This window comes from Anneissia japonica, unplaced genomic scaffold, assembly GCF_011630105.1.
Source record: "Anneissia japonica isolate Jap-2015-1 unplaced genomic scaffold, ASM1163010v1 scaffold351_len699533_cov169, whole genome shotgun sequence".
NCBI classification, from domain to species: Eukaryota; Metazoa; Echinodermata; class Crinoidea; order Comatulida; family Comatulidae; genus Anneissia; species Anneissia japonica.
The window spans coordinates 153,469-172,062 of NW_022685600.1; the positions used below are offsets into that span (position 1 = coordinate 153,469).

The window sequence follows — 18,594 nt, forward strand, 5'->3', positions numbered from 1 at the left end:
TTGTATATGTATGTGTGTGTGTATATACTGTCTCTTATACACATCTAGATGTGTATAAGAGACAGGTTATATATTGTATAAGCTCTCAGAATATTTGAGAAATAAATATGAATTTTTCATATTACGTATTAAATTTCAATTTCTATTTAATAAAATGTGTCCCAACATGGGTCAACCGTAGTATACAAAACAAATGTACATCCATGCACATCATAACAATGCACCAAGTTTAAATTTCCCCACATTTAATCCTTTATTACAATTTGAAAGTAAAATAAATACAATAATTTTAAAAAAGGAATATGAATGCAAAAATACTGTAAGAATGAAGTGTGTACTTTAGTACACATACAGGGAACATGTAGACACATTGTCAAAAGGAAGACCACAGGAGTCAAAAGAAGTCAAAATACTAATACATTTTCTTTAAATTGTTACACAATTATTGTTTTGAAAAGAATATCAAATAATTGCAATTACAATAATAAAATAAGTTTTTTTGTTGAAATTTCTCATTACTAATTATACTGTAAGTTGACGCGAATTGACGTGTACTGAGGCAATCCGACATTACTTGACACGATTTGACCTAAAATGACGCGATTTTATGCGAGTTGACGCAAGTGGACAGCTCATGGTATGATCGCGACGTGCTTCTACACCGCTGTATCGCGGTGTGTTTTCCGACGACCAGCAGCCTAGGAACGTAATAAAACGGTAATTTTCTTAAAATTGCAGAAGATATTTTTGTCGAACTTTTTATATTTGATTCAAGACATATTACTTAACTATTGTAGGCCTAAATTTTTTATAATGAAAAAATCGGAACGGAATTCGTTTTCTAGACGTCTTTTGAGCTTCACCCCATGGCCTATATCAAGGAACCCCTGCCGGGAAAGCATGGAGATACTGTATTTTGAGGTTTAAAGGGAGACCTTCGGAACCAAAAAAAGTGTCCCCTTTAGGGTGTCCTCTGAATAGGAGTAGCCCTATTCTTGTATTGATTTGACTCAAAAAGATTGTCCTTGTCCCCTTAATAAGGATTTTTTGTAGTGTTAAAAGATACATTCCCAGCTAGCAAAGCGACGTTGGCCCAACGTTGGTAAACGTTGACAAGCGTCGTTAAGCGTCGGGGTTAGATATCTGACGTTGGTACGACGTTGGTGTTTGGTTGCAAATTTGGTCGGAGAGGTAACGTTAGACCAACATTGGAATTTCACGTTGGCCCAACTTATGAATATATTTGTCGATTTTCCGATGTCGTCCCAACGTTGGTAAGCCGTCGTAAATATTCAGTCTGTCTACGGACGTTGGTACAACGTCACGATTTGTTACTGGCCAAACTTCTAAAAAGATGGTTGGGTACTACCGTTGGCCCAACGTTGGCTAGAGGTTGTAAATATTAGATGTGATTGTAGACGTTGTCTCAACGTCACGCTACGTTGTCGGCCCGACGTCGGTAGCGTTTGAAATGGTGGTTGGTTAAAACCGTTGGCCCGACGTCGGTTAGGTTGTAAATATTAGAATGTGATAACAGACGTTGTCGCAACGTCAGAGTACTTTGTTGGCCCGACGTCGGTAAACGTTAGTGAAGGTTGGTTACAATCGTTGGGCCGACGTTGGTTAGAGGTTGTAACTATTAGATGTAATTAAAGACGTTGTCGCAACGTCATAGTACTTTGTTGGCCCGACGTCGGTAAACGTTTGAAATAGACGTTGGTTACCACCGTTGGGCCGACGTTGGCCAGAGGTTGTAAATATTANNTGTAAATATTAAATGTGATTACAGACCTTGTCTCAACGTCACAGAACGCTGTTGGCCCGACGTCGGTAAACGTTTGGAATGGAGGTTTGTTACAACCGTTGGTCCGACGTTGGTTAGAGGTTGTAAATTAGGATGTGATTATAGACGTTGTCCCAACGTCACAGTACTTTGTTGGCCCAACGTCGGTAAACGTTAGTGGAGGCCGACGTTGGTTAGAAGTTGTAAATTTCAAACGTTTACCGACGTCGGGCCAACAGAGTACTGTGATGTTGCGACAACGTCTATAATCATACATAATATTTACAATCTCTAAGAAACGTCGGCCCAACGGTACTGATACCCAACATCTATTTCAAACGTTTACCGATGTCAGGCCAACAGGGTACTTTGACGTTGCGACAACGTCTATAATTATGTATATTAGGGAGGTTGGTTACAACCGTTTGGCAGACGTAAGTTAGAGGTTGTAAATATTAGATGTGATTTCTTTTTTTTTAAGGGCAATTTAGTTAATGGTGGATAATGAATGTATTGTACTCGTTGATGACGTCGCGAAAAGGCAGTTTAGTTGATGGTGGATAATGAATAGCAAACATTGAGGTTGTGTGTTCGATTCCCACACGAACCAATTTTTTTTTCTTTAAGGCAGTTTAGTTAATGGTGGATAATGAATGTATTGTACTCGTTGATGACGTCGCGAATAACAACAAACAACATCGTGTCATGTCCGAGCCTAGGCCGTCATGGAAGCTGCAGACGAAAAGGTTACAATCTTTCAGAGATAAGCTGGAAGAAAGTTTTAGACAGTGCCCATCAATGGAAGGATTTTAATACTGAGGAATGGAAGTTAGCGAAGTCCTTGGCTTGCTTAACCGTTTTTCTTCGATCGTCGCTTCCAACCGTTTAGGCGCATCTAGCCTAAAGAGGGCCTACATAGCAGGTCGAGATCCATGAAAAGTGGTATATAAAGATGAGGGTTACCCACATCTTTATATTTGCACAAGTAATTAAAATTGTTTATTGAGCAGACTAATCACACTGATAAACAATTTTGTACTACATTTGGCTGATGCATGTCTACGCCCCGGTCTACGCATGTCCGACAGGTGGTACAAACCAAGGGGTCGTTTAGAACCGGGGAATAAAAATCCCCAGTAGGGGTAATGGGTACGTGTTTCATAGCTTAGTATGGCCAATGGTGTATCTAGTCTTGAAATGGGGGTGCTGATGTGGTGGGGCCATCTCAGTAGCGTATCTACGGGGTGGGGGAGGCGAAGGTGAAGTGGGGAGGGGAGGGGCTCGATGACCAGTTGAGGGCGCTAATTCGCAAAATAAGGTGATTTTAGGTGATTTTTAAGTACTTGACCGTGATTTAGCGCTTCCCCACCCCCAACCCCCGTGGATACGCCCAGATGGCACAGAATTGTGCTTTTAGACCACAATATTAGGGACCGGCAATAAAAAGATACCGTTATTTGCATAGGCAACTGGTCCGACGACCTCGTCATGGCGTGGGACGACGGGAGGGGAAACTCCCTTCCTGCCCTTCCGCTGGCGCTACCAATGGCTGCAAACGCAGTTTAAATCACAGATAAAATGTTGGGAGAAGTCTATGTAGTGACGCAAAATACAATTTTGAACACAATGCGTTGGACAGGACAGGCCACTAATACTAATAGGCCTCTTTTTGAAAAGACAAACCTATTTAGGGACGTATCCAGGATTAGCCTCTTTCTGAAAAGACAAACCGATTCAGAGACATATCCAGGGGGAGCCGTGGGAACCGCGGCTCCCTCCTTTGGCGATTTATTTTGAATACATATAAAATCCCCTTTTCATCCCCTGAAAGTGCCTAAAAATCTCAAATTTCGCGCGCTTCGCGCGCATTTCTTATCTAAGTAGGCCAGTTTCCTAAAAAAATTGCACATTTTAGGGATTTGGGATCAATTCTGACGAAATTAGAATTAAAAACACAGGGGGGGGGGCAAGGGGAAAATATCCATCTTTGGAAAATCTTTCCCCACCCCTTGATAAATGCCATTTTCATCCTCTGAAAGTGTCTAAAATCCTCAAATTTCGCGCACTTCGCGCGCATTTCTTGTCAGAGTTGGCCAAGTCCCTCAAAAATTGCACATTTTAGAGATTTGTGATCAATTCCGACGAAATTAAAATTAAAAACACAAAAACTTTTTACACGCGCATTTCCTAGGCCTTTTTTAGGGTTATCCTTTGCAGTTATTTAAACATAATAGTCCCAAACTCAAGAAAGAAAATTTAAGATAGATCGTTTTAACCTTAAAACAGGGCCTCAATGTGTATTGATGGTGAAAGAATATGTTTGTAATAAATAAAACCATGATGAAATGCTTATTTATTTTCAAACACACGTGTGTGGCCTATATTATGAATAAGATAAGCCCTATGTTGTATTGTTTTCTATATGGGGAGGGGTGTAGGGTGGGTATGATAAATTACTAACCGGGAAAATTATTACCTTTTCCCCCCTGACCCAAGACCCCTGTTACGCTCCTGACATGAAACAAAGTAGGCCTACCTAAACCTAGGGCCTAGGCCTATTTCCAGTGGCGGATTTGGGTGGGGGCGGGGGTTGGGTGAGGTAGGTTCACACGCCCCCCCCCCCCTCTATTTTTTTTGCAAAGAAAAAATTACACTCACAGTGTTTAAGTCTTTTCCTACCAAAAACACCCTGGGAGAGTGCTATTCATAAATCCACTTGGTGAGAAATAGAACACTTGTAATTTACTCAGTGGTAATATACCTACAGTAGCGGATTTTGTTGTTTGACGACTTTTTTAACGGTTTTTGGATATTAGTTTTCCTTTTTGCTGATTTTGTGATTTTTATGTTCAGTGTTGCTGAGAAACTTCATCATGTTTTCTAGAAGTGAAATTTCTCTTTTGAAATGGTGTACATTTATGAGCCTTTGTATGTTGTCAAAGATTATGTTGTGAGTAGATGAATTATTACTAATTTAATGACACATGTCATAGTTGCATTTTGCAGGTACCCTGTTTCTCGGGTGCGGGCTCGAGTGTCCCCTCATCAATAGGGTGTCCAAAGGAGGGGTTCTACTCTGTATTTAATTTTATGTATTTCATTTCCGGGTTAAAACAAGAAACATAAAAAAGTACAGTTAGCACGTGTGGATAACCAAAACATCAACTGCAATAATGTTAAATTTTTTATTCATATAACACAAATAGTATTTACAACATAAACATAAATATGAAATATCCAAAAATATCTCTGAAAATAAAGATAGTACTGTATTTAACATGGTATAATCATCGATTATTTATTCAATGATGTCTGGGAAGACCTAATCAATTTTTTTCTTTATCTACACTAGTATATGAAAATTATGATGACATCCTATAACAACATAAAAAAAATCTACTGCATTTGTTTTTATATTCAGTATTTGTATGTTAAGTTCTTTTCTGAGAGAGATTAAAAAGGAATAGGCCTGGGCACAATAGAACTAATTCTTTCGGAGCCATCTTTAGTTTACGACGCCGGCAAAATGATCCCTATTTTTTTTTTTTTTTCATCTTGGGAAACATCATGTGGATACTTTCAACAAGCACCTGCATCCTATGTCCATCATGTATGGTGCGTATCTAACAGTTTTGCCCCCCATCGAAAATGTAAGTAGTTAAGAACCACCTCATATCACCATTTTATGACCTAGCGCTAGCTCACTTAATCATCATAGCTAGGATATGATGTTTTTATTTGATATTGTTTTATATGTATTTTGTTAAATTTTGTAATTTGTGTCTAAAAGAATAGTCGTTCTACCAGCCATAAAAAGTAAATATAATCCTTATTCTTTTTCCATTGCAAGTGCATCTATAAACAATATAGGCCTACTGTCTGTGTATGTACCTAATTATTATTATAACAATTCTGCTACAAAAATACTTGGTGGTCATTGACGTAAATTGATTACGTTGACACTTTAGCAAAAATACTTTATGACTAATAATGTTAAATAGAATTATTTAGGATATTAATAATGGAGAAATAAGTAAATAAATAAAAAACTACTTTTATATTCAAATTTTATATCAAAATTTAAAATTAAATAAAATAGGTCCTAAGGAGTTTTGTAGCCGCTTTGTGTAAGTAAAATAAAAACAAACTTTTTTAAATCAGAACATGTTATTTCCATCTCTGTTATTTATAGAAGCTTTTCAAGCCATTCGCCGTTTATATTATGTTAGGGTTTCCCATTTTACAGATAGGAATGATGCAAAAAACGTAATTACGTAATCGTGTTGTAAGCAAAGATATTATCATAGCGCCACCAATCCTAATGATGGACTCATTTATTTAAATTTTTGAAATAAAAACTCATATACCTATTTTGCTAATTTTGTAAAATCACGTAGATTAAACGATTTTAAAATATTTATCTAGTTCTTCTTTCTTAGTTTAGAAAGTTACAACGATAAGTTTAAATTAAATGTTAAAAAATATTTATATTGCGCATAAATATTTAGCTCCTCTGCGGATGTAGATTATGTCGTTAAATTGGCTCAGTGTTTTGACTGGACTGGAATCGAAGAAGGAAAGAGGATTCCAAAAATTTCCGAATAGTGTGGAACTTTTCCGTTTGTTGTAATTTTCCGAGTTAATATTATTTTATATTGAATAGTTATTCCTATATAGCGTTACATCAAATTAATGCTGTATGGTATTTTAGCAGTGGGAGGATTATAAGTGAGGTTTAAATCATGGCCCAGTCAGATGATGTACCGAAATGCTGCTGTGATATGGTGTCTGTGCGTGTTGGTACAGCGCTTATTGGTGTTTGGAATTTGGTAAGGAAAAGATATTCACTATTTAGCCCAGCCTAGGCCTAGGCCTACTGAGACCTAGTAGACTGTAGCCTGCCTAGGGCCCTAGATTAGGCTTGTGTCTTTTATTTTTTCATTATCTTAACTTTGTGTTATTTTCTTATTATTATTGATGGTGGATTATCTAGCCTATTTATGTTTCCAATTTAATATTTATTAAATGTATTATTGATTGTCTTGTGTATTGATATTGAAGCCTGGTGGTCCTGCTGTTGGTAGGCCTATGTAGGGCCTAGGCCTCTAACTATAAGTAAAACGTGGTTTCCTGTCGACGTAAGAAGGCAGATTTACTTACGACTACGTCGTTTTATCGTAACAAAATGCGATTTGACAGGAAACCGATTGCGACTGGTGCGTTGTGAAATCGACGTAACGTAAGGTTAAATCGTAGCAGAGCAATGTTGGACAGGAAACCGTTGCATTGAATTTTCATGCGATACGTCGATTTTCCACGATTAACAGGAAACCGCGATTCAGTGACTTATGCTTGAGTGATCACGCTTGCGTTGCCTTGTGTTACGTCTCTTACGAAAGTTGACTCCAAGTCAACTTTCGTAAGAGACTTAGCATTATGGACCAGAAATCGTAAGAAACAGCCAATCAGATACGAGAATTATGACGTAGCCTTTCTGACGTACCATGTTTTGACGTGGCTGAAACTGGTCAGATTGTTCTACAGTAGAAAAAATATATGAAAATTCAGCGGTTCTTGCTTCGTTGAGTAGTCTACCAACACTCCACACATTGTATGCCACGCATTACTATACTGAAACTGAATTCGATAATAAACAAGGATTAGTTTCAATTACAATCTTTTAATACCAAGCGAATTGTTTAAAATAAATCTGTTGCTAACCATTCTTATTTCCAATGGTTGTATGATTTTTTGTTTTTAATAGTTAAAGGTTTAAAAATAATCGGGAGAAATAATATATTTTAAATTGTGCAAGTAATAATTACGAAACAAGTGTTATTCCATGCTTTATTAAACGTATATACTCATAGGCCTACACATTTTTTATATGAACCAGAGCAATTTTGCCGAGACTAAGTACTCTTATTTTTCGGCCAATTTCAAGCTCAAAATGTTTAATGCCTATATTGTAATTGTACAGTACACACTTTTTAAAGATAGACAATTATTATTTCAAAGCAATATACTGTACTATTTACAAAGAATGTCATCATTGTCACACCTAGTGTACCTATGTACAAATAAGACTAAAATAATTTTTGTTGGTTTTTCTAGATTAAAATAATAATAATAATAATAATAATTGCATGTGAAATTTTACCTCAATTTGTCCTTATTTTTAAAGCAATTTTAGTCCCACTGTTCTACAGTAAAAACCCGGGGCTATGAAATATTTTCTTATAAAAAAAAAAGGTGTATCAGTTACACACAAATACATGTCAGTGGATTACTGTACTGTAGCACTAGCTCAGCAGCACTGTTTGATTATGATAATGACGACAATAATATCGTATAATAATATAATAAATTAAAACAAATCTTATCACAAACCAAGGGGGGGGGGGTATTTATACCTGTCTCAAGGGGGGGGGGGTATTTATACAGCAGGTAGTGAGGACCGTTTTATATCTATTTTGTCAATGGCTAAAGTTTACCACTAATCCAATTTTCCCGCGTACCGATGTTTTTTTTTTCCTATTTTTTTTTTTTTTTTTTCCAAAGTAGATTGTGTGACAATCACCGATGTTTTTTTTTCCTATTTTTTTTTTTTTTTTTCCAAAGTAGATTGTGTGACAATCACCTTGGCCGTGGCATATTAATGCAGTTTCCTATAATTAAAATTTGGTGGTATGAAACACGAATGTTTGGGGAATGTTCGAAACATCATTATTTTGTGAAACAAAAATACAAACATCAAATAGGACTATTTGTATTTTAATAAATGTAGGCCTAACTTCTTTGCAATAATCCATTTTATTAATGCTAGACGTTTTGCTAACATTTTTAGTGCAGCTCATATTTATGTCGTCGATATCGCAAGAAAAATTCAACTCAACGTAAGAGTCGCAAGCGCTCGTTTTGGACTCTGGATGGAGTTCAATGTCGTAAGTTCAACTTTCTTGAGCGGCTGAAAATTGCTGGTTTGTCTGCGGCCCAACACGATTAACGCAAACGTCATTGACATCGGCATTATTTCAACTTTGCGTAAGAGTCGTAAGAATCGTAAGAAACGTATGAAACGTAAGAAATTCTGACTTTTACGTCGACAGGAAACCAGGTTACTTGGACTAGATGCTAGGGGGAAGAAGGTCAACTTGGCCCCAATATTAGCATCGGGCCCAAAAGTCAACTTGGTTGGCCCCAATTTTCTGTGTTTATTTCAAAAACAACTAAGAACTGAGGAGAGTCTGGTTTGTAAATACTCAGAAAATTGGGACCGAGTTGACTTCTGGGTGCCTATAAAATGAAGACCGAAGACCCAAAAATGAAGACCCCCTATTTTTTCTCTTTTATTTTGATGATAATACACCAGACTGTCACAAAATCAAAATTACGAAATATTTTGGGCGTCTGTCTGTGAAATTTTCAAGGGTCTTTGTTTTTTAGACACCCTATATGGGTCTTCTACAAACCAAACACCGAATAACCGAAAAACGAAGTCCTCCAATTGTTTCTCAATTATCTTATTGAAAGTATTTAAAATTATCATAAAACAGCTACCAAGTACCTATTTCATTATTTAATCGGAATAAAATGAGGAATATCAAGAAATACTTAAAGGTCTTTCCGTTTTAAAGACACCCTATATGGGTGTCTATAAAACAAAGGCCAGAAACTGGTGTGGATGGTATTAATATAAAAAAAATATTTAAAACTTTAAATTGGGTCTTTTAGACAGATTTCATTATTTGGTCCTGGATTAAAAATAATATTTTCTAACTGAAATTTCTTGAGTTTTGACATCAATCATGATAGAAGAGGCCTAGCCAAGAAGTTATGAATCAGAATGTCTCACCCACAGGAAGATTGAGTGCAATAATAAACTGACCATTGTCAGACTGTTGTAATGGACTTTTTCGTTAAGCCCCGCCTCCTTTATATTGTTGTTATGCTAAGGTTTGTTATAAAACATATGCAAACGCAGTGGCGGATTTAGGGTGAAAGAAAAGAAAATAACATACAGTAAGAAAGAAAAATAAATTATTAATTGCCCAAAATGCCTCAGAGCTTGTTTCCGGGCGTCTAAAAAGAAAACAAAAATTTCCCCCTAGGGTAGTTTTGTCTTTCGATCACCCCCTCCCCCCAAATCCATAACCCAATACAATCATAATGCTTGTTTTGTTCGTAATTTTAGATTGGTCAGATTGTAGGCATCGGATTGTTGTTGGTGATCATAACGTTCGGTAGCTATGAAGATAGAAAACCAGAATTGAGGTCAATTGAAAATGCACATGATTATTGTAAGTTGTCATTTTTCCAAACAAGTAACCAAAATTGTAGGAGTAGTTAGCGTAGGTGTTTCTGGCTCTCAATCTTGTAGTCAGGGTTCCAACCATCGCTCTGAATTTCACTAGTATTGTTGGGTAGGCACTTCACCCACGTTTGTCCCTTTCAAATTTATTGGTACTGTATCTGTGCCATGCAGCAGTATAGACAAGGTTTATTCCCCAGGATGAGCCAAATATTTTATATTGTAATGTTCATATTATTGATTAAAATGGTTTTTTTTTCTCTACTGCATCATTTACTAGCCGATTATTGTGTTGGCCTGGTGATTCTGGTTGTCTACTGCATGATAACAATAATGCTACTTCATGGCACACTAAAGGTATGTCCCTGAACAAGCATTCTATTATCAAGCACCTATTATTGCTTCATCTAGTCATTCATCTGGTTACCTGTATGTCTCTCATGTCAATACTTGATTTGAAATCTTGTCATGTGACTTTAAATAATTTGCATACAACATAAATATGGAAAATGCAGTTGAACTTGCATAAGTCGAATCCAAAATGCCATTGTAAAATTGTTCGACTTAAGATAAAATTTGACTTACAGATTGTTAATTAATGAAAAACACTACAATTTGACTTGTAAAATAAATTTGACTTTGAAATTATTTGACTTAGGCAAAGTCGACTTAGGTAAGTTTAACTGTGTATATTTTCCATGATGCATATCATTTTGATAGCGTGTGCTTGAGCCAATTTTAACTGTATGCCTGTGATTTAATTTAGCCAATCTTGAATCTTATTATATCAGTATTATAATTAACCAATTGACAGATAAGTATAGAAATTGTTAATTGTGTTTTAATTTGCATTTAATAAAAAAAAAAAAAGACAGAATTCTTGCATAATTATTGTGTTCTACTCGGAATCAACAAAATATTTGAAAATTGAATTTAAAGAATTGTCATGTGAAATACCTGCAAGTTAGATTTGTGTCCAGGGCACAATTTGCAACTATTAATATTTTTTTTTACAGTACCGCTCCAGTTATCTTCTGCCATTCTTCTGCTTAATGCAGTTTGACTTCTTCGTCACCTGTCTGACTGCGATTGGAGTTCTGTCCTACTATCCAGACCAGGACTATGAAGACAGTGTAATTCAATATTTTCTATATTTTTTATTGATCTGAATTTATCTAGTTTTATCATAATACTTATGGTAGGCCTACTAATACTATAGTTAAGGTAGTCTGCCAAAATTCAATGTTGTGAGTCTTGGTCTTAGGAATTAATTTAATTAATCCTAATCATTTTTTAATCCAATCTTAGACAAAAAAACATGTCCATTTAGTGAAAATTTTATAGAATGAAAAATATGCTGTTAATTATAATGATTTCAGTGATTGTAAAACTATTAAATTGGCTATTATCGTAACAAGTTTTAAATTATTTAACCAAGTCAACAGTGTACAGTTCTTGTACTATTTCTTGTTAATTTAGTCTAATAATAATTAATGATTAAACTAATCTTTTTGGACAGATCTTGGACAAGATAAATGTCCCATTCAAAATTTAATGACAGAGAAAATGTTAATGTAATGAATTAATGTTTTTACTAAATTTAACTGATATTGAATCATGTTATCATTAACAGTATTTCTTCTTATTTTATTGGAATTTAAATTATATGCTTATAAATTACCAATTCCACAATGGCAATTAATATATGTACAGTATCATTTGGATGTTTATTTCCATAAAATATGAGATTAATGTTTACTGTTCAATCTTTATTGTTGGCTTGTCCTTACAGCTGTTACAATCTTGTTTAATGTATAATAGAATATATTAGGTGTTTGAACAGTGTTCAAATTTATTTATTATTAATGTATGTATAGATTATGTTGTTAATATTTGTGTTGCAGCTGAGAATTGCTTGACAACACATTCTTCAGCCTCTGTTCCATTATTGTTTCATACCGTTGAAATTAAGTACTGTACAATTAACTGGCCATCCATTTTAAACTTCTGAGCTGATCCCCTTCCATATCTATTACAGTGTGTCTGTGTTTTCTGAGAATCATGTATTTGTAAACTGATAAACTTTAGATTTGGACTGGATAAATATAACTATGATAACAGGGGGGTCTATAGCAGAAGCATTTAGATTTTAGTCCTATCTCATACAGAACTCTCAGGCAAGGACTCATATGTGGCAAAGACAAGCCAAACCAGTCACTCGTCGCAAATCGTGTTTCAGAGAAAATGGCCAAACATGGTGGAATGTCAAATTTTTAAAAATCTATTTTATTGCACTAATTTATCTATACATCATGCTATGCTGCTATTTTCCAAATTTCCAATTTATTAAAACAACACTTTGTAAGGATTTGAGGATAGTTTCTGCATGAGAAATGCCCAAAATCATAAACTTTGAGGGCTGATTTCTCATGTATTTTTTAACCAGCTGTATGTTTAAATGCTTGTAACTTCATAAGGAAATGTCAGATTTGAATGATTTTTTTTACCATTTTATAGCTCTTATTTTACTCTTTAATGATGTATTAATAACTCAAATTTGCGATGAGTGACTGGTTTGGCTTGTCTTTGCCACATATGAAGGCATATCACTCAAATTGGCCATGTAAATTTTGATGGTGTGGATCCAGCAAAAAGTTGTAAAACCTCTCTAATTGTAAAAATGTTATTTTTATTACATGTATGCCCTCTGTAGTCTCAGTTCCCATACAATCAGGAGTTTATGCACTGGAAGGAGCAGTTTCCAGTGTCCAACTACGATCTCGACGGACCTGGATTCATGGCTATTGCTGTCATCGTGTTTATGCTCATTATGGTGTTTAAGGTAGGTTTTATTATTTGTTTATTCAACAGTCTTTTGGGAGGGTGGCTCCAAGCAGACTTAAAGAGGGCCTCTTTCAAAACAATTCATATGCAGTACAGTATATGAAATGCAATGTAATCAAATATGAGAAAATGTTTAATTATTCAAGTCAAAATCATTGAAATTCTTTGGAAATGACTTGCATTCAAAAACAGGGTTAAACACGACCTTGAACATGTTTATCAGAAATTTCTACAAATTCTTTTTTTTCCATGATCAGGAAGTTACAGACAGTTATTTATTATTAAACTAAAAATGCATTGAAATAAATCCATCAAAACAGTTTCAAGATGATAATTAGCTGAGTTATCTTATCAAGGGGCATTGACATACTTGGTGCAATGGTAAGGTATGCGTAGTTACCAACCTGAGAGATTTGAAATGCGTGACAAGTTGGGTGGGTGGAGGGCTGGGCCGACAGGCCCCCTGGGATCCAGGGGTGGAACCCCCAGTGGAGGTCTGGGCTCCAGTCACATAATCAATGGCTGGTTGTGACAATAAATGCCCAAGACTGCATGCGACTACTAGATTCTACTAAGTGCGTAGTTGGCTTGGTTGATTTTGGTTGGGAAAAAGTAATTTTCTCTGTGAATTGATTCTCGAACAAGATAACAAAAGCTCTCTAATGACTCAAGCTACTGCATGACCATTTTTATATTTTTAGTAAAACCACTTTCTTCTAATTTTAATACGTTTTTTTTGTGAAAATTAGTTATCACACATAGACTTGTGTTACTGCATGACAAATTTATCATCACGCACATGTTTGCAAAATGCGTGTTTCATCAAAAATCACTTTAAAATGTAAGACCATCATGGGGCCACAGATATATCAAAAAAAATATTTAAGGACTAAAGCATGAACAGCATTATTAGATGTACAAATCATTCTCTCCTCCACCGAATTCGGATCCCTGACTGCTGCGTTAACTCACCTTATGAATTATTTTTGTATACTCAATTATATTTGAATTTGCCCCTGATCCAACAAAATGCCTTATCGAGCCTACATAGTAAAATATGGACTACTGTAGAATGCACCAATACACAATTAGCAGCTTGGGATCTATTCAGGGACAAAAATTCTACAAAAAAAATAATATCGAAGATTTATTGTGCAACGGTATCCATTCCAAGAAAACACTCATTGTATATACACTTGCAGAAATTTTATAGTTAAAGTATTGTAAAAATGTAATGAATATTGTGATATAATAGAGTTGTCTGCACAGTGTTTTACAGTTTTGTGGCTACATGGAACTAAGTCGTAATTTTATTGGCTTCCCAAAAACTGCCAATATTTAATTAATAATATCTTTAACAACATGTAAAATGTATGCTACTGTAATAAGTGCAGTACAAAAACCTAAAACCCTTAAAAATTGCTTGTAAAATATGAAATAAACACCATTTTTCTTGATGTTTCAAGCATCTGTTCCATTATACAGGGACAATAGAAGTGATACGCTATATTATAATCCAAAAAAGGAAAGAAAATTCAGTTGCAATCCAAGTGGAATAAATATTGTAATCCTGTGTATCCTAGCTTATTGCTTGACTTTCATACATTTGTTTTTTCTGATTCATTTTCATAGGGCTACTGCATTTCTTGTGTCTGATCTTGTTACAGATACATTGCTTGAAACATAGAAAATAAACACCATTTTTCTTAGCTAAGTGCTTGTCTTTCATACATTTGTTTTATCTGATTCATTTGCATAGGGCTACTGCATTTCTTGTGTCTGGTCTTGTTACAAATACATTGCATCTGTTGAATATTCAACTGGAGCGAATTACAATTCTGATGACATGGAGGTAAGTAACAAACATTTTAATTACACAATGATAATTATTATCAAAGTAATAATAGTTGATAATTGCTGTTGTTGTTGTTATTTAGTGTTATTTATATTATTGTTATTAGGTGATACGCTGCTACAGAGTAACACCTGTTGTTGTTAAGATTTTTCTTCTTTATTTATTTATTTCCCCTTTTTTTTAAATTTTCAAAAACGGCACAGGTTCTATCCTTGTTTATTTGGCCCAGCAAATACATTCAAAGTTTTGCAGGTGACTTTTTTTGACGTCATCTACTCGTCATTTTGTGAAATGTTATGATTGATCATAAATTTCTCACACAAATGCGTGTGTTAAAATTTCAAAATGCTCAAAAAAAAAATGTTTTCGTTCTTAGTGCGCATTTTTAGCTATGAATTAACTTCTTTTTTTTTTTACATATTTGGGTTTCTTGCACTGTATTCACAAATTTTCATTTCTTCTTAGTGATTTAAGGGCCAATAATAATCCCGTAAGTGCGTATCGAACGTACAAATCCGTGCGCATGTTTGTGTAGGCATAAGTGAAAATATGCCAAAATCGTGCCTAATTTTAATCAGTTACAGCTCAAATTCAAAATTCAAATTCAAATGACATTTATTTGATGGAAACAGTAATAGTATACAATACAAATTAATACACCATCATTGGGATCATGACTAGAAGTAAAAATTTGTCTCGTCATGACCCCTCCCCCTCCCAAGTTTCAGTGTATTATAGCTGAGACAATTTTCTTTCATAATTGTGCCTTTCATTTTCATTTTGTGTTTTTTCTCACCCCCTAATATTTTCCTTTAAATCTTTGTGAAATTCTATGATTTATCATAAATTTACCTCCGCCAGAGGGCGGCAAACTGGTTCAGAACACTGACACAAGTTTACTTCATATCAAGGGTCAACTTTAATGGCATGTGAAGTTGACCCTTGGTATGTAGTATACTTGTGTCAGTGTTCTGAACCAGTCTGCGTTTATTTTTTAGTTCTCAAGACCACTTTTTGACCAATTTAAAGCACGTTTCAGGCCATTTTGGGCATTTTAAAATTTTCTCGCTGAGGAAAACTATCGGATCCTGCGTATCACCTAAAATTTGTCGACGAATTTCAATCAGGTTTTATTATATTGTTAATACAGTAGAACCCCTCCTTTGGGACATCCCTATTAAGTGGACTCTTTTTCAGCCACAAAACAAAGGAAAGTATATCTTTCAATTTCTTTCAACCCCTATTCAGGGGACACCCCGATTAAAGGGAAACAAATTTTTTGTTCCAATGGTTCCAATGTATTATATAATTGTTAATGATTAAAAGAAATTGTATTGCATTACATTATATGTAATATAATACTTGTAAATAAATAATAATAATTGAATTTAAATACTCTGCTGTTATCTATTTTCAATAGGCCCTGATACCAAAACCACCAGCCTACGAAGAAGTCGTTGACATGAGTAAATGGGAGAAGCCACCTGCCTATGAGCCATAATTTAGTATCATCATCAGCTCAGATTATTCTCGAATCAGCTTCACTTAATACTTTAATCATTCATGTACCGTTTCTCAAATGTATATCTAGGCAGTGATATCAGTGTACTGTGTGTCATATCTCGATCAAATATTGAAATAGGTTTTGTGATGTCAGCAAGTCTGTTATATGTATTAAGTCAACATTCTATTTTAAGAAGATCATATGGAACATATCTTCCTTATCATTGCAACTACTTAACAATTTCTAATTTGCATATTCAATGTAGTATGCAAATAATCATGTGACATGGGACTGCACCAAATGCTTATCATTACAGACACAATAAATTTCATTAACATCAAACCAGGCTTACTGTACAAATGCGACAGCACAACTTTTGAATATGTAGCTAGTACTTAGTGCAAAATGACATCACATTTTTAAATGTTCAATTATTTATAATTTAATTGAAAGAATAATTAAACTTAATTTTCTTGCCTAGGTTTCTATAAAATCCTACAGTTCTAATAGTATGGTAGTTTTATTAGGGTGCTTTTTGTGTAGGCTTGCTATAAATAGATACTGTATGCATTATCAAAGCAGGGGTTCCAAGTTGCAAGAAGTCACCTCAGATGTATTTCCTTAAATGAACTTTTTTGATACATTTAATTGTGTTTTGGTCTACATCGAGAGCTGATTTCCGTGAGACAGATCATACAGTATCGGGGGTCCCAAGTTTCGTGGGAGTCTCTCAGAAATCGGTAAGGTGTCCCGCACTCCTGCGAGCAAGCAAAAATCTCCCGCAAATGTACTCATCTCCAGCAAATTTAGTATAAAGGGAGCTAATATATGTTTTTTCACTACCACACAACTAAGAAACCAGTCATTTCATCAGAAAACTGATTTGGAAAGTAGTTTTTATAGTGCAACGTTGCCATTTTCAGGCTTCTATAGGTGCCTATTTTAAAAAATTTTTCTCACCTTAGCCCCATCCATTCTGGGGCTGACGTAAGCATGGCCCTTTTTCTAGGGCCCCCCCCCCCCCAATATCATTAACCAGATTTCCCAGAAATGGCTTCTCCCAACTTTGGACCCCTACTGTATAGTTAAAAAATATGCAAATATTATGAATTTGCTAAAGATGTGTTGTATTCCTGGAGATTCTTGATTGCTTGTTGGAGTGCGGTAGGCTGTCCTTATTTCTGGGAGACTCCCGCTACTTACGGAAGACTAATGGAACCCTGTCAAAAGTGTAAATTGTAATAAAAAAAGGCGTTTGGCAGTACTTGGTGTTTTTCCTATCTTATTTAATACCTGCTTATCTACATTACAGCTCAGCTTGATAGCCAATGAGCCATCTCCTGCACTTTTCTAATTTCATTAACGTTTTCAGTGCGCGGATCCTGGAATTTGAAATAGAGGGGGCTTAGAGAGGGACTTGCACATATGGAAAATATGATTATGGCACCTCCAGATGGCCGGAAATGGCACTCTCAGACTTGGATTTTAATGTAACTGTCTTTTTATTTCTCGGTTTTTTTTTACAATTTTGAAAATTGTTTTTTCCCAGGCCTGCTAGGCACCCCCTGCCCTTAAATCCGCTACTGATTTAAGCAGCTTGTGCAGCTCATTCTGTTGTAATATCCAAATTATGCTTAGCCAGTTTTATTTTATCATTATGTATATATCTGAAATGAAAAATGGTAACCCAGGAACATACATATATAATTCCTCTATATTAGCTGTTTATGTAGAAATATGATGTATTATTTTTCAGGTGTGGGGAAATAAAAACTTATGAACTTTTTTTTTCCACATTAAGAGATTAATAATTAAATTGAATATTATTATGGTAAATTGTCTATTTCTGTAAAATGCTTTGTTTTTATTTCTAAATAAATGATTTAAATCATTAATACAATATTTATTATTGCCTTTTATTTACTTTGTCCAACCTGTTAAACATATATTACCTAATATTATTGCTGCTGTTATGATGTTAAAGATATGTTTTCATACAACTGGAAAAAAAGGAACCTTTCATTGAAGCGCTTTGCTTGATATGATTATAACATCTTATATTCCTATTTGAGCACATTTGATTATTTATCTATTTGTTTACAGTGCTGCACAGCAAACTTATTGTATATATATATATATATATATGTATATATATATATATATATATTAAAAGGCAAAATACTGAAAAACAACAATGCTGTGGGAAACAATGGCTGGATCTCAGTAGAGATACAAAAATGATAAGCAACAGCTAAAAAGTAAATGTAAGTAAACAGCCAGAAATAGAACCAGAGCTT

General features: G+C 34.9%; 1 protein-coding gene across 2 annotated transcripts; it reads left to right on the top strand.

The window, feature by feature from the left end:
* Positions 1 to 6,317: 6,317 nt before the first annotated feature.
* Positions 6,318 to 18,175, top strand: LOC117111544 (lysosomal-associated transmembrane protein 4A-like). Of its 2 annotated transcripts, XM_033254480.1 has the most exons (7): positions 6,319 to 6,612; positions 9,978 to 10,083; positions 10,375 to 10,451; positions 11,111 to 11,227; positions 12,808 to 12,936; positions 14,698 to 14,790; positions 16,214 to 18,175. In XM_033254480.1, the coding sequence occupies exons 1-7, from the start codon at positions 6,526 to 6,528 to the stop codon at positions 16,292 to 16,294; spliced, it is 690 nt and encodes a 229-aa protein (XP_033110371.1). In that variant the 5' UTR covers positions 6,319 to 6,525; the 3' UTR covers positions 16,295 to 18,175. The 2 variants fall into 2 exon arrangements, with proteins under 2 accessions (XP_033110378.1, XP_033110371.1); XM_033254487.1 differs by lacking the exons at positions 14,698 to 14,790; positions 16,214 to 18,175 and adding an exon at positions 14,571 to 14,614 and having other exon boundaries at positions 6,318 to 6,612.
* Positions 18,176 to 18,594: the final 419 nt, after the last annotated feature.

Bases quoted from the DNA above. Each gene is read 5' to 3' on its own strand.
- LOC117111544 (XM_033254480.1), top strand. From the start codon at position 6,526: ATGGCCCAGTCAGATGATGTACCGAAATGCTGCTGTGATATGGTGTCT. The intron at 6,613-9,977 runs GTAAGGAAAAGA...TCGTAATTTTAG, and splicing joins TTATTGGTGTTTGGAATTTG to ATTGGTCAGATTGTAGGCAT. The intron at 14,791-16,213 runs GTAAGTAACAAA...TATTTTCAATAG, and splicing joins ACAATTCTGATGACATGGAG to GCCCTGATACCAAAACCACC.